At 40.3% G+C, this 18,480-nt stretch overlaps 2 protein-coding genes across 19 annotated transcripts in view; one reads left to right on the top strand and one right to left on the bottom strand.

Annotated features, from left to right (window-relative positions):
• NT5C3A (5'-nucleotidase, cytosolic IIIA) overlaps nucleotides 1-1,323 on the bottom strand; it is a 63,540-nt gene extending 62,217 nt beyond the window's left edge. For 2 of the 7 annotated variants that reach the window (XM_061587187.1, XM_061587188.1), the window contains exon 1: nucleotides 740-1,319. Coding sequence is in view for 2 of the 7 variants with exons in the window: in XM_061587186.1 (XP_061443170.1) it covers nucleotides 549-686 (138 nt within the window). In the remaining 5 variants the exon portion in view is untranslated. Of the gene's footprint in view, nucleotides 1-548 lie in introns of all 7 variants that reach the window. The other 5 variants (XM_061587186.1, XM_061587185.1, XM_061587192.1 and 2 more) reach the window with 5 other exon arrangements.
• A 36-nt stretch (nucleotides 1,324-1,359) lies between these two features.
• Nucleotides 1,360-18,480, top strand: part of BBS9 (Bardet-Biedl syndrome 9) — a 461,803-nt gene continuing 444,682 nt past the window's right edge. For 7 of the 12 annotated variants that reach the window (XM_061587182.1, XM_061587176.1, XM_061587178.1 and 4 more), the window contains exons 1-5: nucleotides 1,362-1,699; nucleotides 3,961-4,084; nucleotides 4,822-4,972; nucleotides 7,430-7,494; nucleotides 11,921-12,034. In XM_061587182.1, coding sequence (XP_061443166.1) covers nucleotides 3,973-4,084; nucleotides 4,822-4,972; nucleotides 7,430-7,494; nucleotides 11,921-12,034 — 442 coding nt within the window. In that variant the 5' untranslated portion in view covers nucleotides 1,362-1,699; nucleotides 3,961-3,972. Of the gene's footprint in view, nucleotides 1,700-3,960; nucleotides 4,085-4,821; nucleotides 4,973-7,429; nucleotides 7,495-11,920; nucleotides 12,035-18,480 lie in introns of all 12 variants that reach the window. The other 5 variants (XM_061587183.1, XM_061587173.1, XM_061587174.1 and 2 more) reach the window with 2 other exon arrangements.

Genomic DNA, 18,480 nt, shown 5'->3' with positions numbered 1-18,480 from the left:
AATACCACTTATCATGAAAACCCTATTCATACGGTTGCCATAAACGGGGATCGACATGAAGGCAGTCCATTTTCATTAGGGAATACGTATACATGTACAGCACTGGGCTACACCAAGTTGATCCTAATTACATTTGCATGAAAGTGAGCCTCACCAACTTCTATAGGAGTCATTCCCTAGTAAGTGGGCAGTAGTACAGGATTACAGCCATATCCAAAACATGCTTACTCACAAGTAAGTCTAATTTTGAACATAGGACTTCCAAACAAATGCTCATAGGGCTATATCCTAGCACCTAATACTTTTGAACCAACACACACAGAAAACTCCACTAAATTCAATAGAAGTTGCCCTCAAATAAGTGTATGCCTAAACATGTTTACTCAGAAGTAAATTCTACTAAATTAAGTGGGATTTATTCCCAAGGAATTGTGCAGGAAATGGCGGCCACTGAATGCACATACGTTTGGGTGTAAGGCCAGGTGAATGCAGTGAGGCTTATTCCTGAGTAACAATGCGCTCTCACTGACTCAGAAACGTGCCCCTACCATTTCTATAATCTTGGTCTTCCTGCCCGTCTTCTTCTTTATGGTGAAGATGTACTGGGCCAGGACCACACCTCCGACAAGGGCGCACACGCTGGCGCTGGCCACCGCTCCCATTTTGGCTACGGCACTCTTGTCCATGATGACAGGCTCACACTGCGGCCTCGGGGAAAACTGAAAGAGCGAAGGCTTACGTTACTTCTCGGAGGCTGACGAGAGCCGCCGCTGCCGCCACACTCTTTCCCGTCTTCCTCTTTTGGCTTGCCTCGCTCAGATGCTTCACACCACCTGCCGCTCTCAGCTCCAGCAACGTCCCTTGTCAAAAAGCCGTCAAGCGGGACGAAAAGGCACCGCAGCGTTCGCGTCCTCTCATACCACCGCCTCAGTCCCGCCTTCCTTTCTCCCACTAGGACATGCGCATCGCCAACCGCCTCCCCGCCAGATGAACAGGAGCCGATCCTAAAAACTCTCCTGACAGTTGAGGCAGGAGAGCGAGCGTGGACGAATACTATCAGGAAGCGAGCAGCTGGTCTGGTGGGAGAAACCACTCTAACTTATGGAACGGGGTGGCACTCTCGGTTCTTTGCTGTCTTTCTCCAGGCATCTTATTTAATTTCTACATGAAGTTATTCCATTTCCTATCTTTTGTGTTTCGCCTTACAAAATAAACGTTAACAACTAGAAGAGGATGTGGGAGGGTGATCCTTTTACTCTACTGGAGGCAAATACCCTCTGCCTATACGGAATAGTATAGTCCAACCCGCCTCTATGGTGCCAAGGCTTAGCAAGACTACCCCTCCCAGCATGCTTTGCGCCTTAGTGCACAACTGCCTCTTGCTGTTGCTGTCACTCTGTCTTCTAAGCGCCTTTCGTTGATAACGGGAGGGGGCGGAGTCGACGTTGGTTGTTGAGGCACTATGACAACCGGAACAAAGATGGCGGCGTTCTCTTAGCATCTTTTTGCCCCAAAGGTAGCGCTGCAAGAGGGTGCTTGTGATAAGGACGTTCACGTTCTGTCTTGGCCTCTGATAAACCCAAATCTCGAGGTCTTTACCTTATTGCATACTGCATACACGCTATTCAGTACTGTGAATTTGTGGAAGAGAGGCGTAGGTGAGAAGAAAAAAAGGTTTCCAAATTTCTGGACAAGTGAAGTAAGTACAGTAAATAAAATGGGCTTAATTTCAGGTCTTGTACAGTGGAAAGTGGATGGTCTACCATGTGAGGTAGTGATATGAATGTTTACTCGGAAATAAGTCCCGCTTAGATTAGAGGGACTTACTCCGAAAGCAGTGTGCGTCAGATTCCAACCTTGCAATCTGTTCAGTGTATTCAGTTGAGTTCAGAAATAATAGTACATGGGATTGTCAACTTAGGGTTGCAGTTCTGTGCACACTTATTTGGGAAAAATTCCCACTGAACTTAGTGGAAGTTCCCAGTAAAAATGCGTAGGATGGGGCTGCATGGATAAATAAATATGCTAAGCTTGTGCATGGGTAAAAGGATGTGTGTATGTGTACTGTTTCTACATCACCAAGATCTGTTAGAAATACCCATGTTTGTCTGTGGTGGATACTGCTGTTTCGTTCAGAATATTCTGTTCTTTAATTGCAAACTGAACAATTTTCTAAAAGGCTTTTGCATTCTTTCAGATAAGTGACATTTTAACTATATTTGCTTAAATAAATAGGCTGGTTTGAATGTGATTTAGATGCTAATGCAACAGATGTTGGGACAGCTTGTTCTCCTTAGGTTTTTTCAATGTGCAATAAAAGTATTCAGGAAGCAGGCAAATTGTATTTAGAGTGCTGAAAATCCTTGCTTTAATAAACTTATCCTAGTATTGCTAGGCCAAGGCAAGGATAATTGAATCTCTATCCTCTTCTCTTTTGCCATGTTCCAGTTAACTGCAGGCAGGTATTAGAGCAATCTATTTGTGTACGGCTGGATTGAGTTCCTTAGCTTGGTTCACAAGGACAATTCAAGGCGATTACAGTGGAGGAGTAGATTCCTGTCTGTTATGGCTACATCCCTATTCCATCAGTGGAAGCTTTTTGTGCCATTAATAGGAGTAGGATTTTGCCCTATAAACTTGGTTAGCTATTTGTTTCTCTGTTGCAAGTCATGTTGCAGTATGGAGTGCTACAGTTCACTGTTCAAGACAATCAGCCATGCCGTTCTCTGCAATACTCTGTGCCATACCCATTACCCTCATCAGTCAGTCAGTAGTCCATGGCTACTGAGCACACTTGGTCCTCAATGGGCTGTCTTTGGGTCTGTCCCAACTCCAAAGGGTTTTTCCCTCCAAATATGTTCTGTACTTCTGCAAACACTGAGGTTTCAGCGTGGTGTGGTGATTAGAGTTTCATACTGGGACCAGTGATGCTGGGGTTCAAATCCTGGCTTGGCCATTAAATTCGCTGGGTGACCTTGGGCCAGTTGCTGTCTCTCAGCCTAACCTACCTCACAGGGTTATTGTGAGGTTAAAATCAGGAGGGGGAGAACCATGTTTGTATGTCACGTTGAGCTCCTTGGAGGAAAGATGTGGGATACAAATGTAATAAAAGATAGATAAAATAAAACCTTACTGATTCTTCCCTTTCATGCTTGTGTGGCTACATTTATGTACCATTTTGGCTACATAAGCAATGGCACTCACAGTCTGAACATTGGAAATAGAGCAAATGATTATTATATAGCACCATCAGTGTACATATGCTAGGTTCCCCTGTGCATGAGCAGAAGACACACTTGTGGGAAATAGGTTGATGATTTACTTTTCCAAAGCCAGCCCTTTATGTCATATTGAATCCTGTTCCAGAGGGGCCTTGAACCTTCACAAACAGCCTTTTCAGGGGGTTTTAGGGGCTGCAGTGGGAAGGAGGGGCAGGAATGTCTGATTGCATATATGGATTTTCACACATGGCCTTTTAGATTCTTTGTTTCTATAAGAAAAGAACAGGTTCTTGGTGAGTTTGAAGGAAGTTGAGATTTGATTAGATAGATTGTTCTACTAGTCCAATTGAGGGAGAAAATATGCATTATTGTAGCTTAATCTACATAATTACAGTGGCCCATGTTCCACTGGTAGCACAGTGCCCACCTTTGTATTGATTATACTGTTGGAAAGCTCTTTATTCTGCACACTTCTCATTTATTAAACTAAGTCCTCAGGAGTTACATTTTGTGGTGTATGCTGTTAACATTTGATATGTATAGCTGCTTTTAAAAGTATAAATAAAGGTGGACAATTCAGAATTCTTGCAGGGCATGTATACGCATTCAACAGGGGTTTAATTCTTTCTCCCTCTCCAAATAGTAGCTTCCATACTACATCACAAACTACTTTTGAAGTCCCATTTGAACATGAAGTTAGGTGGGTTTTACTCCAGATAGTTTTTTCCCCCCTCACTAGGGCTGAAGGAAAATGTCTTTATTTAAAGCCCGTGACTGGTGGTCTACAGTAGTTGGCAACAAAGAAGAATTTGATCAAGGATGCTTATGTGTTGGAAATGTTGACAATAGTAGCAGTGTACAAGGTAAGTGGACATTGTTAGATTTGACGTGTGCCTAACATTTTTGTGAAGTTTCACTGCTTGCACTTCCATGTGTCAAATGGATTTAACTATGCAGAGGCTACAATCCCAAGCATACACCCTGAGCATACATAGTTGTTCACTGTGTTCTGCAGGTGAAGGCCTGCTGCAGATACCATCTTATCAGGAAGTCTGTTCTGTACAACATAGGAAGCAGATCGTCTGGTATTCTAGTATCTTCTAGTATTGTGGCACCTAGCCTTTGGAATTCCTTCCCCTTAAATATTAGACAGGTGCCCTGTTATCTTTTCAGTATCTACTGAAAACCTTCTTTCAACCAGCCTTTTAAATAGATACCTTTATCCCAGTCTACATCTGTACTGGAATTTGTTTTAAGATGTACTTTTAAAAAGACATTTTTAGTGCTTTACAGTATCTGTTGGCTGCCCTGGGCTCTTTTGGGAGGAAGGGCAGGATATAAATTTAAATAATATATATTTTTAGGAAGCATGCCTTATTAACCTTAAAGGGATTTAATTCAATATGATTAGAATTGATCTGTAAGTGTGCAACTCTAAACACATGCACAGCTTGATCCTGTGCATGCTTACATGGAAATAATTTCCACTGATTTCAATGCAGCATACTCCCAAAGCTTTGTCCTGTATAGAAACAGCAGGGTGCTGCATGATCAGTTGTGTAAGTTTCACTTTCATTCTTTGTGTATGTTTGTTTTTCAGATAAAATAATTGTGGGCAGTTATATGGGGTTTCTTAGAATCTATAATCCCCATCCAATAAAACCTGGAGATGCTATGCAAGCTGAAGATTTGCTCTTGGAAGTGCAGCTACCTGAGCCAATACTCCAAGTGGAAGTAGGAAAATTTGTGTCGTAAGTAAACAGCCAGCATCACTGCTAATGATCTTACTAATTGGGAAACTTAAGTTAAGTGACTTTTTCGCTGGAGCCAAGTTGCTCCCTAAGGATTGACCAGGTATATTTTATGAAGTGTCTTGGGCTTATATTGTAGCAATTATACTAGAATCAAAATACAGTTTTTATCATATTCATTTTTTAGAGCTATGCTACATCTTAGAAATATTAATGTACCTGAACATTACGAAAGTAGATACTATAAAACTGATCATTTACAAAAGAAAATAAATCTTGTTAGCTCTTTCATGGTCAAATTCATTGTTCCCCCTAAACCGTTATTTGGAGGAACAATAAAATGATGTTGACATTTGGGGTCCCTCTTACTTCTCTAACACTGATTGTTTTATTCCTTTGTTTTCTCATTTCTTGCTCTGGCATCCAAATCAGGCAATGTTGGGTAGGGCTGGGCTAAACTTTCTGGGTGAACATTTTGGGTGCACAAAATAGTTTTTTTGGGGAGGGGACATCAAATATTCTCCACTGATGTTCTGACAGCTGCTTTGCTCCTGTTTTTCTTGCTGGTTATGTCATCATGCCAGTCAAGAGTCATATAGCTAGCAGTATGCTGCCACGGCCACATGAAGCCAATGTCACAAAGCTAAGTCAGTGAAATCAATACTTCCAACCTTCACTTTGAATGAATGAACATCTTTGCCATCAAAAGTGGGAGCACACTTTGCAGGGGGTAATGTTTTTCACTGAATTCTCATCTTTCTACCATTCGTAGTTCTAACCTCCAGATTATTGCTTGCAAACTCTCTACAAAGTATGATTTCAAAGTATAACGGTTTGGAGGTTAGTGCTGACTATAGTTGGGCCAATTCTGATGTGATGATAATAATAGGTATGAATTAAGGAAACCAGAAAATGAAGGAGGGTGTCAGCATACAAAAGGGGAGGAAGGAGGGCATTTTTCTGATCCTCAAGATTATTATGTCTGAACTGTGTGATAGACTAATATATTTTATTTACTTACGATATTGATATACCACTTTTCAGGCAAACCTCACAAAGTGGTTTAAATAGAAATATTAAAATTATTTAATAAAATAGCAAAGGTAAGGTGTCAAAAAACAAACCACTTTTTGAAAACCAGATCCTCCTCTTCTCTCAAGGTCCTCAGTTAGTCCTGTGGTGGCAGTTGAATAAGTGAGAGGCTACCTCAGTTTAAACACTGAGAGCTAGATGGTGGGCAGCTCTTCAGGCTTTTTTGTCTTCTCTCTCCTCCCTGCAGGTCAAGATGGTTCTCATTTATTATTATCATTATGTATTACATTTATCAAAGGAAAGAAAAATATATAAGTAATCTTCACAAATCAATTACTAGCAGAATTCCTCTTCAGGGACAGACCTAAAATACAGAATAGATCCTCATCTGAGATGCCACAACCCCAATAAACAATATTAAAACACTAATAAAAGATGTTAGGAACATAGGAAGCTGCCTTATACTAAGTCAGACCAATGGTCCATCTAGCTCAGCATCATCTATACTGACCGGCAGTTGTTAAACAGGGATTCTTTCCCAGCCCTCCCTGGACATGCTGGGGGTCAAACCCTGGGACCTTCTGCATGCAAAGCAGATACTCTACCACTAAGCTACAGCTGAGTTAAACCTACTAAAATGCTGAAAAAAATGCTGTTAAAAGGCCTGGGAAAAAGAAATATATCTGCCTGGTGCAGAAAGGATTATAAATTGGGCGCCAGGCAAACTTCACCAGGGAGAACATTCTACAAGTGGGAGATGGCACCATCAAGAAGGCCCCCTCTCTTGTTGCACCCTCCACATTTTGACAAGAGGGGGCACTGTAGCAGTTGAAAGATACAGAAGCCACCCCAGCTGGAACATCAGGATTTAGATGATGGACAGCTCTCTGAAAAGTCTCAACACTTAAAATTGCGAGATGCCTTCATCTGAAAGACAGTTTAAATATTTCTTAAATAAGTGCTGAAGTAATTGTACTATAATTAATGTAGATCAGTTTGCAAGCTCTTTCATTTTTTATTATCCTTTCAAAAATATCACACAGTTGCCATTGTTCTCAGTTTATAACTTGGTATTTGTTAGAATACTGTAGAGATGTCTGTGTCAGATCATGTTGGTATCCTATGTCTCCATGCAATAAGGAAACTGCCTTGCATAATATCATAAAAGGATAAGTGAGCTTGTTTATTTCTAATGCCTGCAAGGACAAAATGTCTCTTCAAGTTTGCAAAAAAATTGAGAGGCATATACATGCAAGTAAAAACATGGCTTGTCCAAAGTATTGAGTGTGAAAGCTCATTAAGGTCTGCTATGTACCACAGGATCTTGACCAAAGTTTAGTAGAAATGTTGCTATCTTAATAGTCCCAGGGTAATGTAGTTTTCTTAACAATTGCCTCACAATTTTCTCTTCTCTTTTCATGGCAGTGGTATAGAATTGCTTCATCTGGCTGTATTACACTGCAAAAAATTATGTGTATATGCTGTCTCAGGTAAAAAAAAGTCTTCAGATTATGGTGACAATTTCTTTTTTCTTTCCACATTCTCCAGCCAAGTAAAGCGGTGTATATATTATGATCTACAAATGCTTAGTCAATTGGGATGTTATTAAAAGGTGAATAGTATGGGATTAATGCTTGCCCTCTTGAGGAAATATTCTGTCCCTGTGTTACTGAAAAGTAACTATTGGATAGGTCCAATATTTGTGAGCTGGATTGATTGCCTCCCTGGGCTCCTACTGGGAGAAAGGGTGGGATATAAATCTCATTATTATTATTATTATTATTATTATTATTATTATTATTATTATTATTATTATTATTATTATTATTATTATTATTATTATTGATGATGATGATGATGATAATAAAAGTCAAAACCAAGGAAAGGAGGATGACTAAGATGGAACAAGGTCATCAAGAGACTTGGTTCACAGCTGGAAATAATGTTAGTGGAGAACATAAATGGGTAATAATGACAATTTGTTTGGGAGAGGATAATGCTACACAAATATCTTAATGGTAAGACTTGTACCACTAGCTATAAATCATAGTCTTGTGGTGGGCTTCAGTACAGAAAAATGATAATAAAATGTCAATTCAAGTCAGGCAGAGAAGCGAAGATTCAATCCTGCTGCGTTGGCTGCACAATTCTTTTCCCTGCTGGGAACAGGGCACTCAGCCAATGTAGGTTTAAACCCTGTCCTTCCACCCATCAGCTGATGTAATCATTGATATCAGCTGATGGGTGGGTGGGTGGACGTGGTTTGCAGAAAATGGCCTCACAGGCTAAATTGGATCCCCTAGCGGGCCAAGATTGGTCTACAGGCTGGAGGGTCCCCTCCCCTGAAGTTGACTAACAAATGTCATCCTGAGGCTCTATCATTCCACCTACATGGAGCTTTTTATATGTAGGAGTATTCAGTATACCATTCCTCCACTGCATTGTGAGAGAGTTATAGTCCCTCATGGTTTGTCTCAATGTTTAAATTTAATTTTGTCATCAGTCGGTGAGTAAATGGACATGTTCTAGAACTTGTTAGCTCCATGATTTTTTGTGGGTGTGTCTACCCATGAGATCCTCAAGATGGTGGAAGCATTAGAGGAAGGAAGCCATTTTTATAAGATTTACAGTATGGTGTATTGCCCAGGGAACATCAGTAGTAGTAAAGTTTTGTAATGAAAGAGTAAGCTAATTAAAAGGTAAGCTAAGTAAAAATAATTGATTTAACTGCATTGTTTAATTTGAGGCTTTATGGCAGAGTTCAGTGATGAAGTATATTAAATAATAACTAAAACAAACCCCAAATGCCTGTGAGCATATTTGTTGTTGTTGTTATGTGCCTTCAAGTCGATTATGACTTACGGCGACCCTATGAATCAGTGACCTCCAACAGCATCTGCCCTGAACCACCCTGTTCAGATCTTGTAAGTTCAGGTCTGTGGCTTCCTTCATGCAGTCAATCCATCTCTTGTTTGGTCTTCCTCTTTCTCTACTCCCTTCTGTTTTTCCCAGCATTATTGTCTTTTCTAGTGAATCTTGTCTTCTCATTATGTGTCCAAAGTATGATAACCTCCGTTTCATAATTTTAGCTTCTAGTGACAGTTTTAGCTTAATTTGTTCTGACACCCAATTATTTGTCTTTTTCGCAGTCCATGGTATGCGCAAAGCTCTCCTCCAGCACCACATTTCAAATGAGTTGATTTTTCTCTTATCCACTTTTTTCACTGTCCAACTCTCACATCCATTCATAGAGATTGGGAATACCATGGTCTGAATGATCCTGACTTTGGTGTTCAGTGATATATTTTTGCATTTGAAGACCTTTTCTAGTTTTCTCATAGCTGCCCTCCCCAGTCCTAGCCTTCTTCTGATTTCTTGACTATTGTCTCCATTTTGGTTAATGACTTGCCGAGGTATTGATAATCCTTGACAAGTTCAATGTCCTCATTGTCAACTTTGAAGTTACACAAATCTTCTGTTGTCATTACTTTAGTTTTTTTGACGTTCAGCTGTAGTCCTGCTTTTGTGCTTTCTTCTTTAACTTTCATCAGCATTCGTTTCAGATCATTACTGGTTTCTGCTAGTAGTATGGTATTGTCTGCCTATCTGAAATTACTTATATTTCTCCCTCCAATTTTCACACCTCGTTCACCTTGGTCCAATCCCGCTTTCCGTATGATATGTTCTGCATATAGATTAAACAAATAGGGTGATAAAATACACCCCTGTCTCACACCCTTTCCGACTGGGAACCAATCGGTTTCTCCATATTCTGTCCTTACAGTAGCCTCTCGTCCAGAGTATAGGTTGTGCATCAGGACAATCACAAGCTGTGGCACCTCCATTTCTTTTAAAGCATTCCATGGTTTTTCATGATCTACGCAATCAAAGGCTTTGCTGTAATCTATAAAGCACAGGGTGATTTTCTTCTGAAATTCCTTGGTCCGTTCCATTATCCAACGTATGTTTGCTATATGATCTCTGGTGCCTCTTCCTTTTCTAAATGCAGCTTGGACATCTGGCATTTCTCGCTCCATATATGGTAAGAAACTTTGTTGTAGAATCATGAGCATTACTTTACTTCCATGGGATATTAAGGCAATAGTTCGATAATTCCTGCATTCCCTGGGATCCTCTTTCTTTGGAATTGGGATGTATATTGAACGATTCCAGTCTGTGGGCCATTGTTTAGTTTTCCATATTTGTTGACAAAATTTTTGTCAAAATTTGGACAGATTCAGTCTCAGTAGCTTGTAGCAACTCTATTGGTATGCCATCTGTTCTTGGTGATTTGTTTCTTCTAAGTATTTTAAGAGCAGCTTTTACCTCACATTCTAAAATTTCTGGTTCTTCATCATACGGTTCCTCCATGAATGAATCTGTCATCCTTGCATCTCTTTTATAGAGTTCTTCGGAGTATTGCTTTCATCTTCCTTTTTGTTCATCTCGATCAATCAGTGTGTTCCCTTGTTGATTATTCAACATCCCTACTCTTGGTTTAAATTTCCCTTTCATTTCTCTAATCTTTTGGAATAGGGCTCTTCTTCTTCCCTTTTTGTTGTCCTCTTCTATTTCTATACAATACAAATTGTAATAATTCTCTTTGTCCCTATGTACTAGTCGTTATATTGTTGCATTTAGGGTTCTGACTGTGTTTCTATCTCCTTTTGCTTTTGCTTTCCTTCTCTCTTTAACCCTTTTAAGAGTTTCCTCAGTCATCCATTGAAGTTTTTCTCTCTTTTTAAATAGAGGTATTGTCTTTTTGCATTCTTCCCTGATAATGTCTCTGACTTCATTCCATAGTTCTTCTGGTTCTCTGTCAACTAAGTTTAAAGCCTCAAACCTGTTCCTTATTTGATCTTTATATTCTTCTGGGATGTTATTTAAATTGTATTTTGGCATTATGATTGCTTTGTTGTTCTTCTTTAGCTTTACTCTGATTTTCGGTACGACCAGTTCATGATCTGTATTGCAGTCTGCTCCTGGTCTTGTTTTCGAGCATATACATGTTGTTTTTTCTACAGTAATCCCCTTTTCTAGACTTAGACTGCTGGGATTAGAGGACAGGGCTACTAGGCCAGAGGACATTTTTTCCAGGAATCAAAATTCCTAATGTCTGTTATAAATGAACTGCTGCTTAAATATGATACTGCATTATTCCAACACAATTTAGATTATGTGTAATTGGAACAATCAGGACTCTAAAGCAACTCTTACAAATTTCATACAGGCTTGTCTCCCTTGAATGTTAAATATTTTAAAGGTAATGTTAAATATTTTTAAACGGTAGCTCCGATATGTCGTTAAGAAGTGGGATCATGGATATATCTGTGAATTGACATTAATGTAGTAGTAGAAGCTAAAATGATGAAACTGGGGTCATCATACTTTGGACACGGAATGAGAAGACATGATGCTCTAGAAAAGACAATAATGCTGGGAAAAACAACACATAACAACAACAACAACAACAACAAAGTATATATTGATATTATTTTCTCACTGAGTATGCCAATTGGCTAGTATACAGATGTGCTGTGCTACTTTAACAGAATGTAAAGGGCATGTGGAGATGAAGACAGAGTAACACAAAGAGCTTCCTTAACATTAAAATGTTGGCATTGCATTAAGTTACTTATTTTAGTTTTGTTTTTGTGTGAGCCAACTGTACTTCACTTTGCTGAGGTGGTTTGATATGTACAGCATACTGACATGCTCTAAGTATGTCTTGTTATTTATTTATTTATTTTTGCAGTATAAGGTATAACTCAATGGAATCTTGATCCTAACATAGTTATAATTATTAAAACAATAGCCTTCAAGTGCAGTGTAATCACAGCATGATATCTTTGACAATTTAACATAGGAAGGGGAAAATACTACAAACCTAGTGCCTTCTTTCTCTGTATTTAATAGGAAGCTTGGGAAACATTGAACATGGGAACCAATATCAGCTAAAACGTATGTATGAACATAATCTTCAGAGAACAGCCTGCAACATGATTTATGGGCCATTTGGAGGTATAAAAGGTACATTCTAAATTAATATTGGCCTGTTTCATGTTATCCATAGAACTGGTATGTAATTGTGATAGATGGAGATTTTCCTTGATTTTAATTATTTTAGGAAGCAGAGCAGAGGACCTGTCACCATAGTCAAACAAGGAGGGGCTGGGCACAGTCAAGGAAATCTTGTGGCAAAAAGATTAAGGCTACAGGCCAATACATGTCTACTCAGAAGTAAGTTTCATTGGGTTCAATGGGACTTACTTCCAGGTAAGTATGTATTGGATTGTAGCCTAAAGATGTAATCCTAACCCCATTTATTTGGGAGTAAGACCCTTTGAATGCAATAGGCTTTATTTCCAAATAGACAAGGGCCACATTCACAGCAGACATTTATTCCACTATTGTTCCACTTTAAACAGTCATAGCTTCCTCCAAAGTATCATGGGAAGTGTAGTTTGTGAAGTGTGCTGAGAATTGTTAGGAGACCCCTATTCTCATCACAGAGCTACAGCTTGTCAGAGTGGTTTAACAGTCATTTCCTCTTCCTAGAAAACTCTGAGAATTGTAGCTCTGTGAGGGAAACAGCAGTCGTCTCACAGCTTTCATCACCATTCACAAACTACAATTCCCAGGATTCCTTGAGGAAAGCCATGACTGTTTAAAGTGGAATAATAGTGGAATAAATGTCTGGTGTGAATGTGGCCATGGTTAGGATTACATGGTGAATTATGAGGCTAGTGCCTTCCTCCTAAGTAGAAAGGATAGTGCCATTGACCTGTCTTGTGGTAATATGATAGTTGTACTTTCTCAGAGGTGGAAAGAGGTATGCTGGGAACTAAAGGAGTAGCCATGTCTGCTATAATATGGGAGGGTGAATCAGGTGTTCTTTTGCTATTAACATGAGGGTAGCTGTGAGGACAAGCATGCTAGGTTTCCCCCCCCCATCATCATTCCATTCATTCTTCACAAGTTTGAAGGCGAGCTTCTGAAGCAGGGAACCTCCTGTACTTGTGAAGCTCCCAACACATTTTAGAACATTGATATTCCAGGGTTCTAAAATATGCAAGGGTCTCCATGAGCACATGAGGCTCTCTGCTTCAGTAGTTTGCCCTCTAGTTCATGGGAGGCAAACAGAGTGGAGGGATGTGTGTGTGCGTGCGTGTGTGGAGCTAGTCTCTCATCCCCATGCCCTTCCCCCCCCTACTTGTATGATAACACCAAATAAAAATGACCAAAGAGGGCTTTGGGCTCAACAGGCTGTAGAGATGTGAGACCTGGGATATCCAGGATCTGGTGCTGTCCTGCCCAGAGTCCGAGAGACGAGACAGAGGCGAGGTTTGGTTTAATTCTCGTTTTATGAGTGTGATGGTTACATCCAAAGCAGTGCGCTTCATTAACCTGTCTACTCTGACTCACTGCTTTCCCTAACTAGTCTACCTAATCAGTCTCTGCAGCGTATGGGAAGAGTTGAATCAGCACTAGAGCCAGGTTGAGGACCTGCTTAAGTAGGGAAGGTCTTCGCTCATTAATGATGGCTCCTCTGAAGTTCCACCCTCTGAAAGTCCCTCTTCTCATGTGGGGTGAGGGGGGGGCGAGCCTCCAACGGCCCATCGCTAGGTGACAGCGCAACCTGGGAAGCTGGTTGGCGGAGAAGCATTTGAAGTGCCAGGCGGGGATTACTGCATGTGTGGGGTTGGCGCCCGCAAAGGATCGCTTCCCAACGGCTCAGGCGAGGAGCTCGCAAACGGGGTGGGACCTGCCTTGATGGGGGTGCTGGCCAAGGAAGTCTGCGGGCTGGCAGAATCCCCCCTCTAACACCCCCAGGGACCTCATCCTCATCTGATTCCTCTCCCTGATCTAACTCCCCTTGCGCCTGGGCACAACAGGTGCAGTGTGATGAGATGAGGAGCTGTTATTACCTACATCATCAAAATAACGTAGAATTTCATTTCTCGGTGCTTTTCATCTTTTGGTAGATGACATTCATTCACACTAACATTTGATGTCTATATGTTCAGTTTGGGCAAAACCCCAGGTGAGACTTTGATATAAATTGTATTGTCATTTTATAGTATAGTCTTTTTATCCAGGAATGTCAAGACTTGGGTAAGATTATGCTAATCTTGGCTTTAGTTTAAAAGACAAATACTACATTTCTGATGCCATTTATGCATTCATATTCCCATAGATGATTTTCTTGGTGGTGTCAGAAATAGTACCCAAAGTCAGCCTGTAGTTTTCATATTACTATTATATTTTCCTTAAAGGCTTAGAAACAAAATTAAAATTTTAGATTTAAAAAAAAAAAAAATAGTATAGCCTTATTATTGTTTGGGGCTGATTCATTACTCTTGTAATTTTAATCCTCAATTTCTGGTAAATAGGACATCTTTTTAAGTTTTACAGTATATTGTATTATTTCCCAAGTGTTTGGGCCACAATATAACCCTATGATGTTGATTATAATTGTGCTGCAAGATGCCAGTTTCTGATTGCAGAAGGTGCTATACAGAATATGAATTACAATTGTTTCTGATACGCAATAATATATTTAACCACCAGAGGTCTCTGATGTGTCTTTGAACCAGAAATGAAATGAAATAAAATATGTTTTAAAATTATTGTGTCCCCTTATTTCAACTATAAGTGATGAATGTACATGTCAGATTCAGGAAACGGAACCCCTTTAAAGTTTCATCCTTGTGAACAGTGCCAGAATTATCAGGATTGACTCAGACGTTTTAGGACCCACCGTATTTGTGTGATTGTAATTTGTTTTAAACTGCTTTTAACGTTGTATTTCAAATTGCTGTGACTTGCCCTGGGACTTAGGATGAAGGGTGGGTAATAAACCAAATTAATAATAATAATAATAGTGATAGCGATGGCTCTAGGAACACATGCTCCTTCAGAGGGAGTGCAACCCCCAGAGCTGGTTCACAACCCAAATCCCTGACCTGGGAACCACCCATTCATAGGTCTCCTTCTTGTGAGAATTAGCCTGTTTATTAGCCATTATCTAGCCCATGACTACATCCAGGCACTGGCTTAAGAACATGCACAACCTCTTTTCATTTGAATGTTACAGTGAAATAGAGCAGGGTGTCATTGGCATGCAGGTGAAACCTTGCCCCAGATCTCATAATGACTGCCCCCAGAGACATCATATAGATTATATAGCCACAACAGTGGCTGTATAGTATAGCCAGCATGGATTTTTGCATTCTGCAATGTTACATTGAAAATACCCTCCATGCCATTCTGATGCTTCCCATAAGCTCATTTCAAAACAGAACCTTACAAAACGTATAGTCCTGAACTCAGAAACGCTTGGTTAACAACCCTCTAAATTTTCATGGCGATACACAAAACAGAATCGAGATTTCAAAATCTAAAAAGAGCAAAAAAAACCTAGACCCCTTTTGGACTTTGTCAGAGTTCTCATAATTTCTTGAAATTAATTACAAATCAGCCATGTTCACTGAGTACCTGTAATCGTATTATTCACCTTGCCCCATACTATGACCTTCATTTTCTGCAGTTTAAATTTTAAAAAACTGCCTGGCTGATTTTTAATTAATTTAAGAAATTTAACATTGAACTCAATGATAATGTTGGGCATGCTCAGTAAGAACCAACTGTCAGTGTTCTAAAAGCCAGACTCACAGTTGTTTGGCTTGGCTAATCAGGGGGCCACACCCACACCAAACATTTATTTCACTTGAGACAATCATGGCTTCCCCCAGAGAATCCTGGGAAGTGTAGTTTGTGAAGGGTGCTGAGAGACTCCTATTCCCCTGACAGAGCTCCAGTGGCCAGAGTAGTTTAACAGTCAGCCACTCTGATTGAAGCTCTGTGAGGGGAACAGGGCATCTGCTAGCAACTCTCAGCACCCTTATTATTATTATTATTATTATTATTTATTAAATGTATATACCGCCCGACTAGCAATAGCTCTCTGGGCGGTGAACATGGCAATACAATAACATAAGAAATACAATAAATGACACAATATAATACAAAAATAATGCAATCTAAAATCAATACAGTAACATTTTTAAAATTAAATCAATTTAAATTAAAATGCTTCAGAGAATAAGAAGGTTTTAACCTGGCAACGAAAAGAAAGCAGAGTCGGCGCCAGGCGCACTTCCTCGGGGAGACTGTTCCATAGATCAGGGGCCACCACTGAGAAGGCCCTAGATCTTGTCACCACCCTCCGGGCCTCCCTATGAGTTGGAACCCGGAGGAGGGCCTTCATAGTAGAACGTAGTGTACGGGCCGGTTCATATTGGAAGAGGCGTTCCGCAAGGTAACGTGGTCCCGCACCGTATAAGGCTTTATAGGTTAATACCAACACTTTGAATCTGGCCCGGAAACATATTGGCAGCCAGTGCAAGCGGGCCAGAACAGGTGTTATATGCACTAACTACACTTCCCAGGATTCTTTGGGAGAAGCCATGACTGTCTAAAGTGGAATAAAGGTCTGGTGTGGATGTGACCAGAGACAGCTTTGGTTTAAATTTGGGGGGGAGGCTACTTGTGTCGTAGAATAAAAAAGTGGGGGGAACACTGAAATGCAATGATACTGTTCAAAGTTTTTCCTTTTGGAAAGGAAAGGGAATTCCCCTCTGCCCAGTGCCCACCTACCCAGTATCCTCCCCTTCCCTCCCTCCCCCTCCCTTAGGTCGGTTTGACCTATACTAAACATGATTGCACAGAAATGAATCCCCTCCCTTCCCCCTTCCCCTCCTCCTCCCCATGATTACACAGGAGTAAATCCCATTGAACTCAATAAGCATGGAAATGATCAAACGTGCCCTCCTCCTCCTCACTACCTCCCTTTTGCCCTTTCCCTCCCCTTCCTTCAACCCTCCCCCTTCCCTTCAAATTCCCTCCTTCCCCCTCCTTCTTGTCCTCTCTCCCCCCTTCTTCCTTCCCTCTACTCTCCGTCGTCCTCCTCCTCCATGGTCAATTTTACCTAACCTAGCCATGACTGCATGGGAGTGAATCCCACTGAACTCAATAAGCATACAAATGATCAGACCTGCCTTTCCCCGCCTTCCCCTCTTTCCTTTCTTCCTTCCTTTTTCCTCCTCCCCTGTCTGCTCCAGACGTCCCTCCCCATGGTCAGTTTTACCTATCCTAAGCATGATTGCACAGGAGTAAATCCCACTGAACTCAGTAAATGTTCAAATGATCAAACCTGCCCTCCTCCTTCTCCTCCTGCCTGCTCCCCTCCTCCTCCTTCTCCCCTCCCCATCCCCTGTGGTCAGTTTCACCTATCCTAAGCATGATTGCAGGGGAGTAAATCCCTCTGAACTCAGTAAGCATGCAAATGATCAATCCAATCTCAGCAAACTTGCACAGGATCCCATTTCTTACCTCCTGGATTAAAAAGCAGAGAAATTCACCAACAAGTAAAAACTTTGAGGTTTAAGAATGTACCTATATCTCTGAGATATTGTACTACTCTACAAATTTGTCAAAATGCAAACACAGTTTGGGTTGGTCTTTCACAGTCCAATCAACTTCCTGTATAGATTGGGAAAATTTGGTAACGTGCCTCTGAGCATATGGTGAGTGGCAACAACACTTGCCATCTCCAAAGATGGAGAATTACATTTTTGTATGTTTCTTTGTGTTCTTACTTTGCTTCTTTTCTTTTACTACTGTTTCTACAGAGAGTCTTACCTAGAAAATTATATTTCTCTCATCCATCCTAGAAACCAGTGTCTTAGAAATAAATAAATAAATTTATTTTTATTAATTTTAAAGAATTTTAATTGGTTAATGCCATATGATAGTGAAGAAAGCCTTTTGTGTTTCAAACTGAAGGCTATGTTCTATTTCTAATTTGGGTGCATTAAAGGTTGAATCTAAAACTGCAGTTTGATATAAAATCAGAGTGATTATGTTGCTACTTAAGCAATGAATCTATCTGTTTGGGAAAAAAAACTTGGCCTGCCCAAGATGCATGTTTTCAGCCTCCTATGGTTCAACCACTTCACTTAAGAAAAGGTGGGCATGGTCAATTAAAAACATACCACACCTTGAATTTTGCTAGATTATATTTCACCTCCCACTGTTTTGTCTTGTGCAAACTGAGACACTCCTCGTGTCCATTGGAGACTGTTCTGTAGAATAGTCAGTGCCATTATTCCACAATTGTTTTTGGAGTTTTTTTAATGTAAATTTTGCAAAGTGTTGCTGTACTTCACATATACACAGAAAGAGAAGTGAAAGAAAATGATTTACTATAGGAAACTTCACTAAAATTGGGAAGTAAATCAAACATATTTAAAGTGACTATCTGAACTCTTATCAACTATCTTAATTTTGTTGCTTCCTCCCTGCTAAAACAAGTTCAGCAGAGCACATGTCTTGTTTCTGTTATTTGGGCTGATTCAGGTGTTGCCACCACTCGCCATATGCTCAGAGGCACATGTTACCAAATTCTTCCAAGC

This window comes from Rhineura floridana, chromosome 10 (assembly GCF_030035675.1).
Source record: "Rhineura floridana isolate rRhiFlo1 chromosome 10, rRhiFlo1.hap2, whole genome shotgun sequence".
In the NCBI taxonomy this organism is placed as follows: domain Eukaryota; kingdom Metazoa; phylum Chordata; class Lepidosauria; order Squamata; family Rhineuridae; genus Rhineura; species Rhineura floridana.
This window is presented reverse-complemented; position numbering and strand designations above follow the sequence as displayed.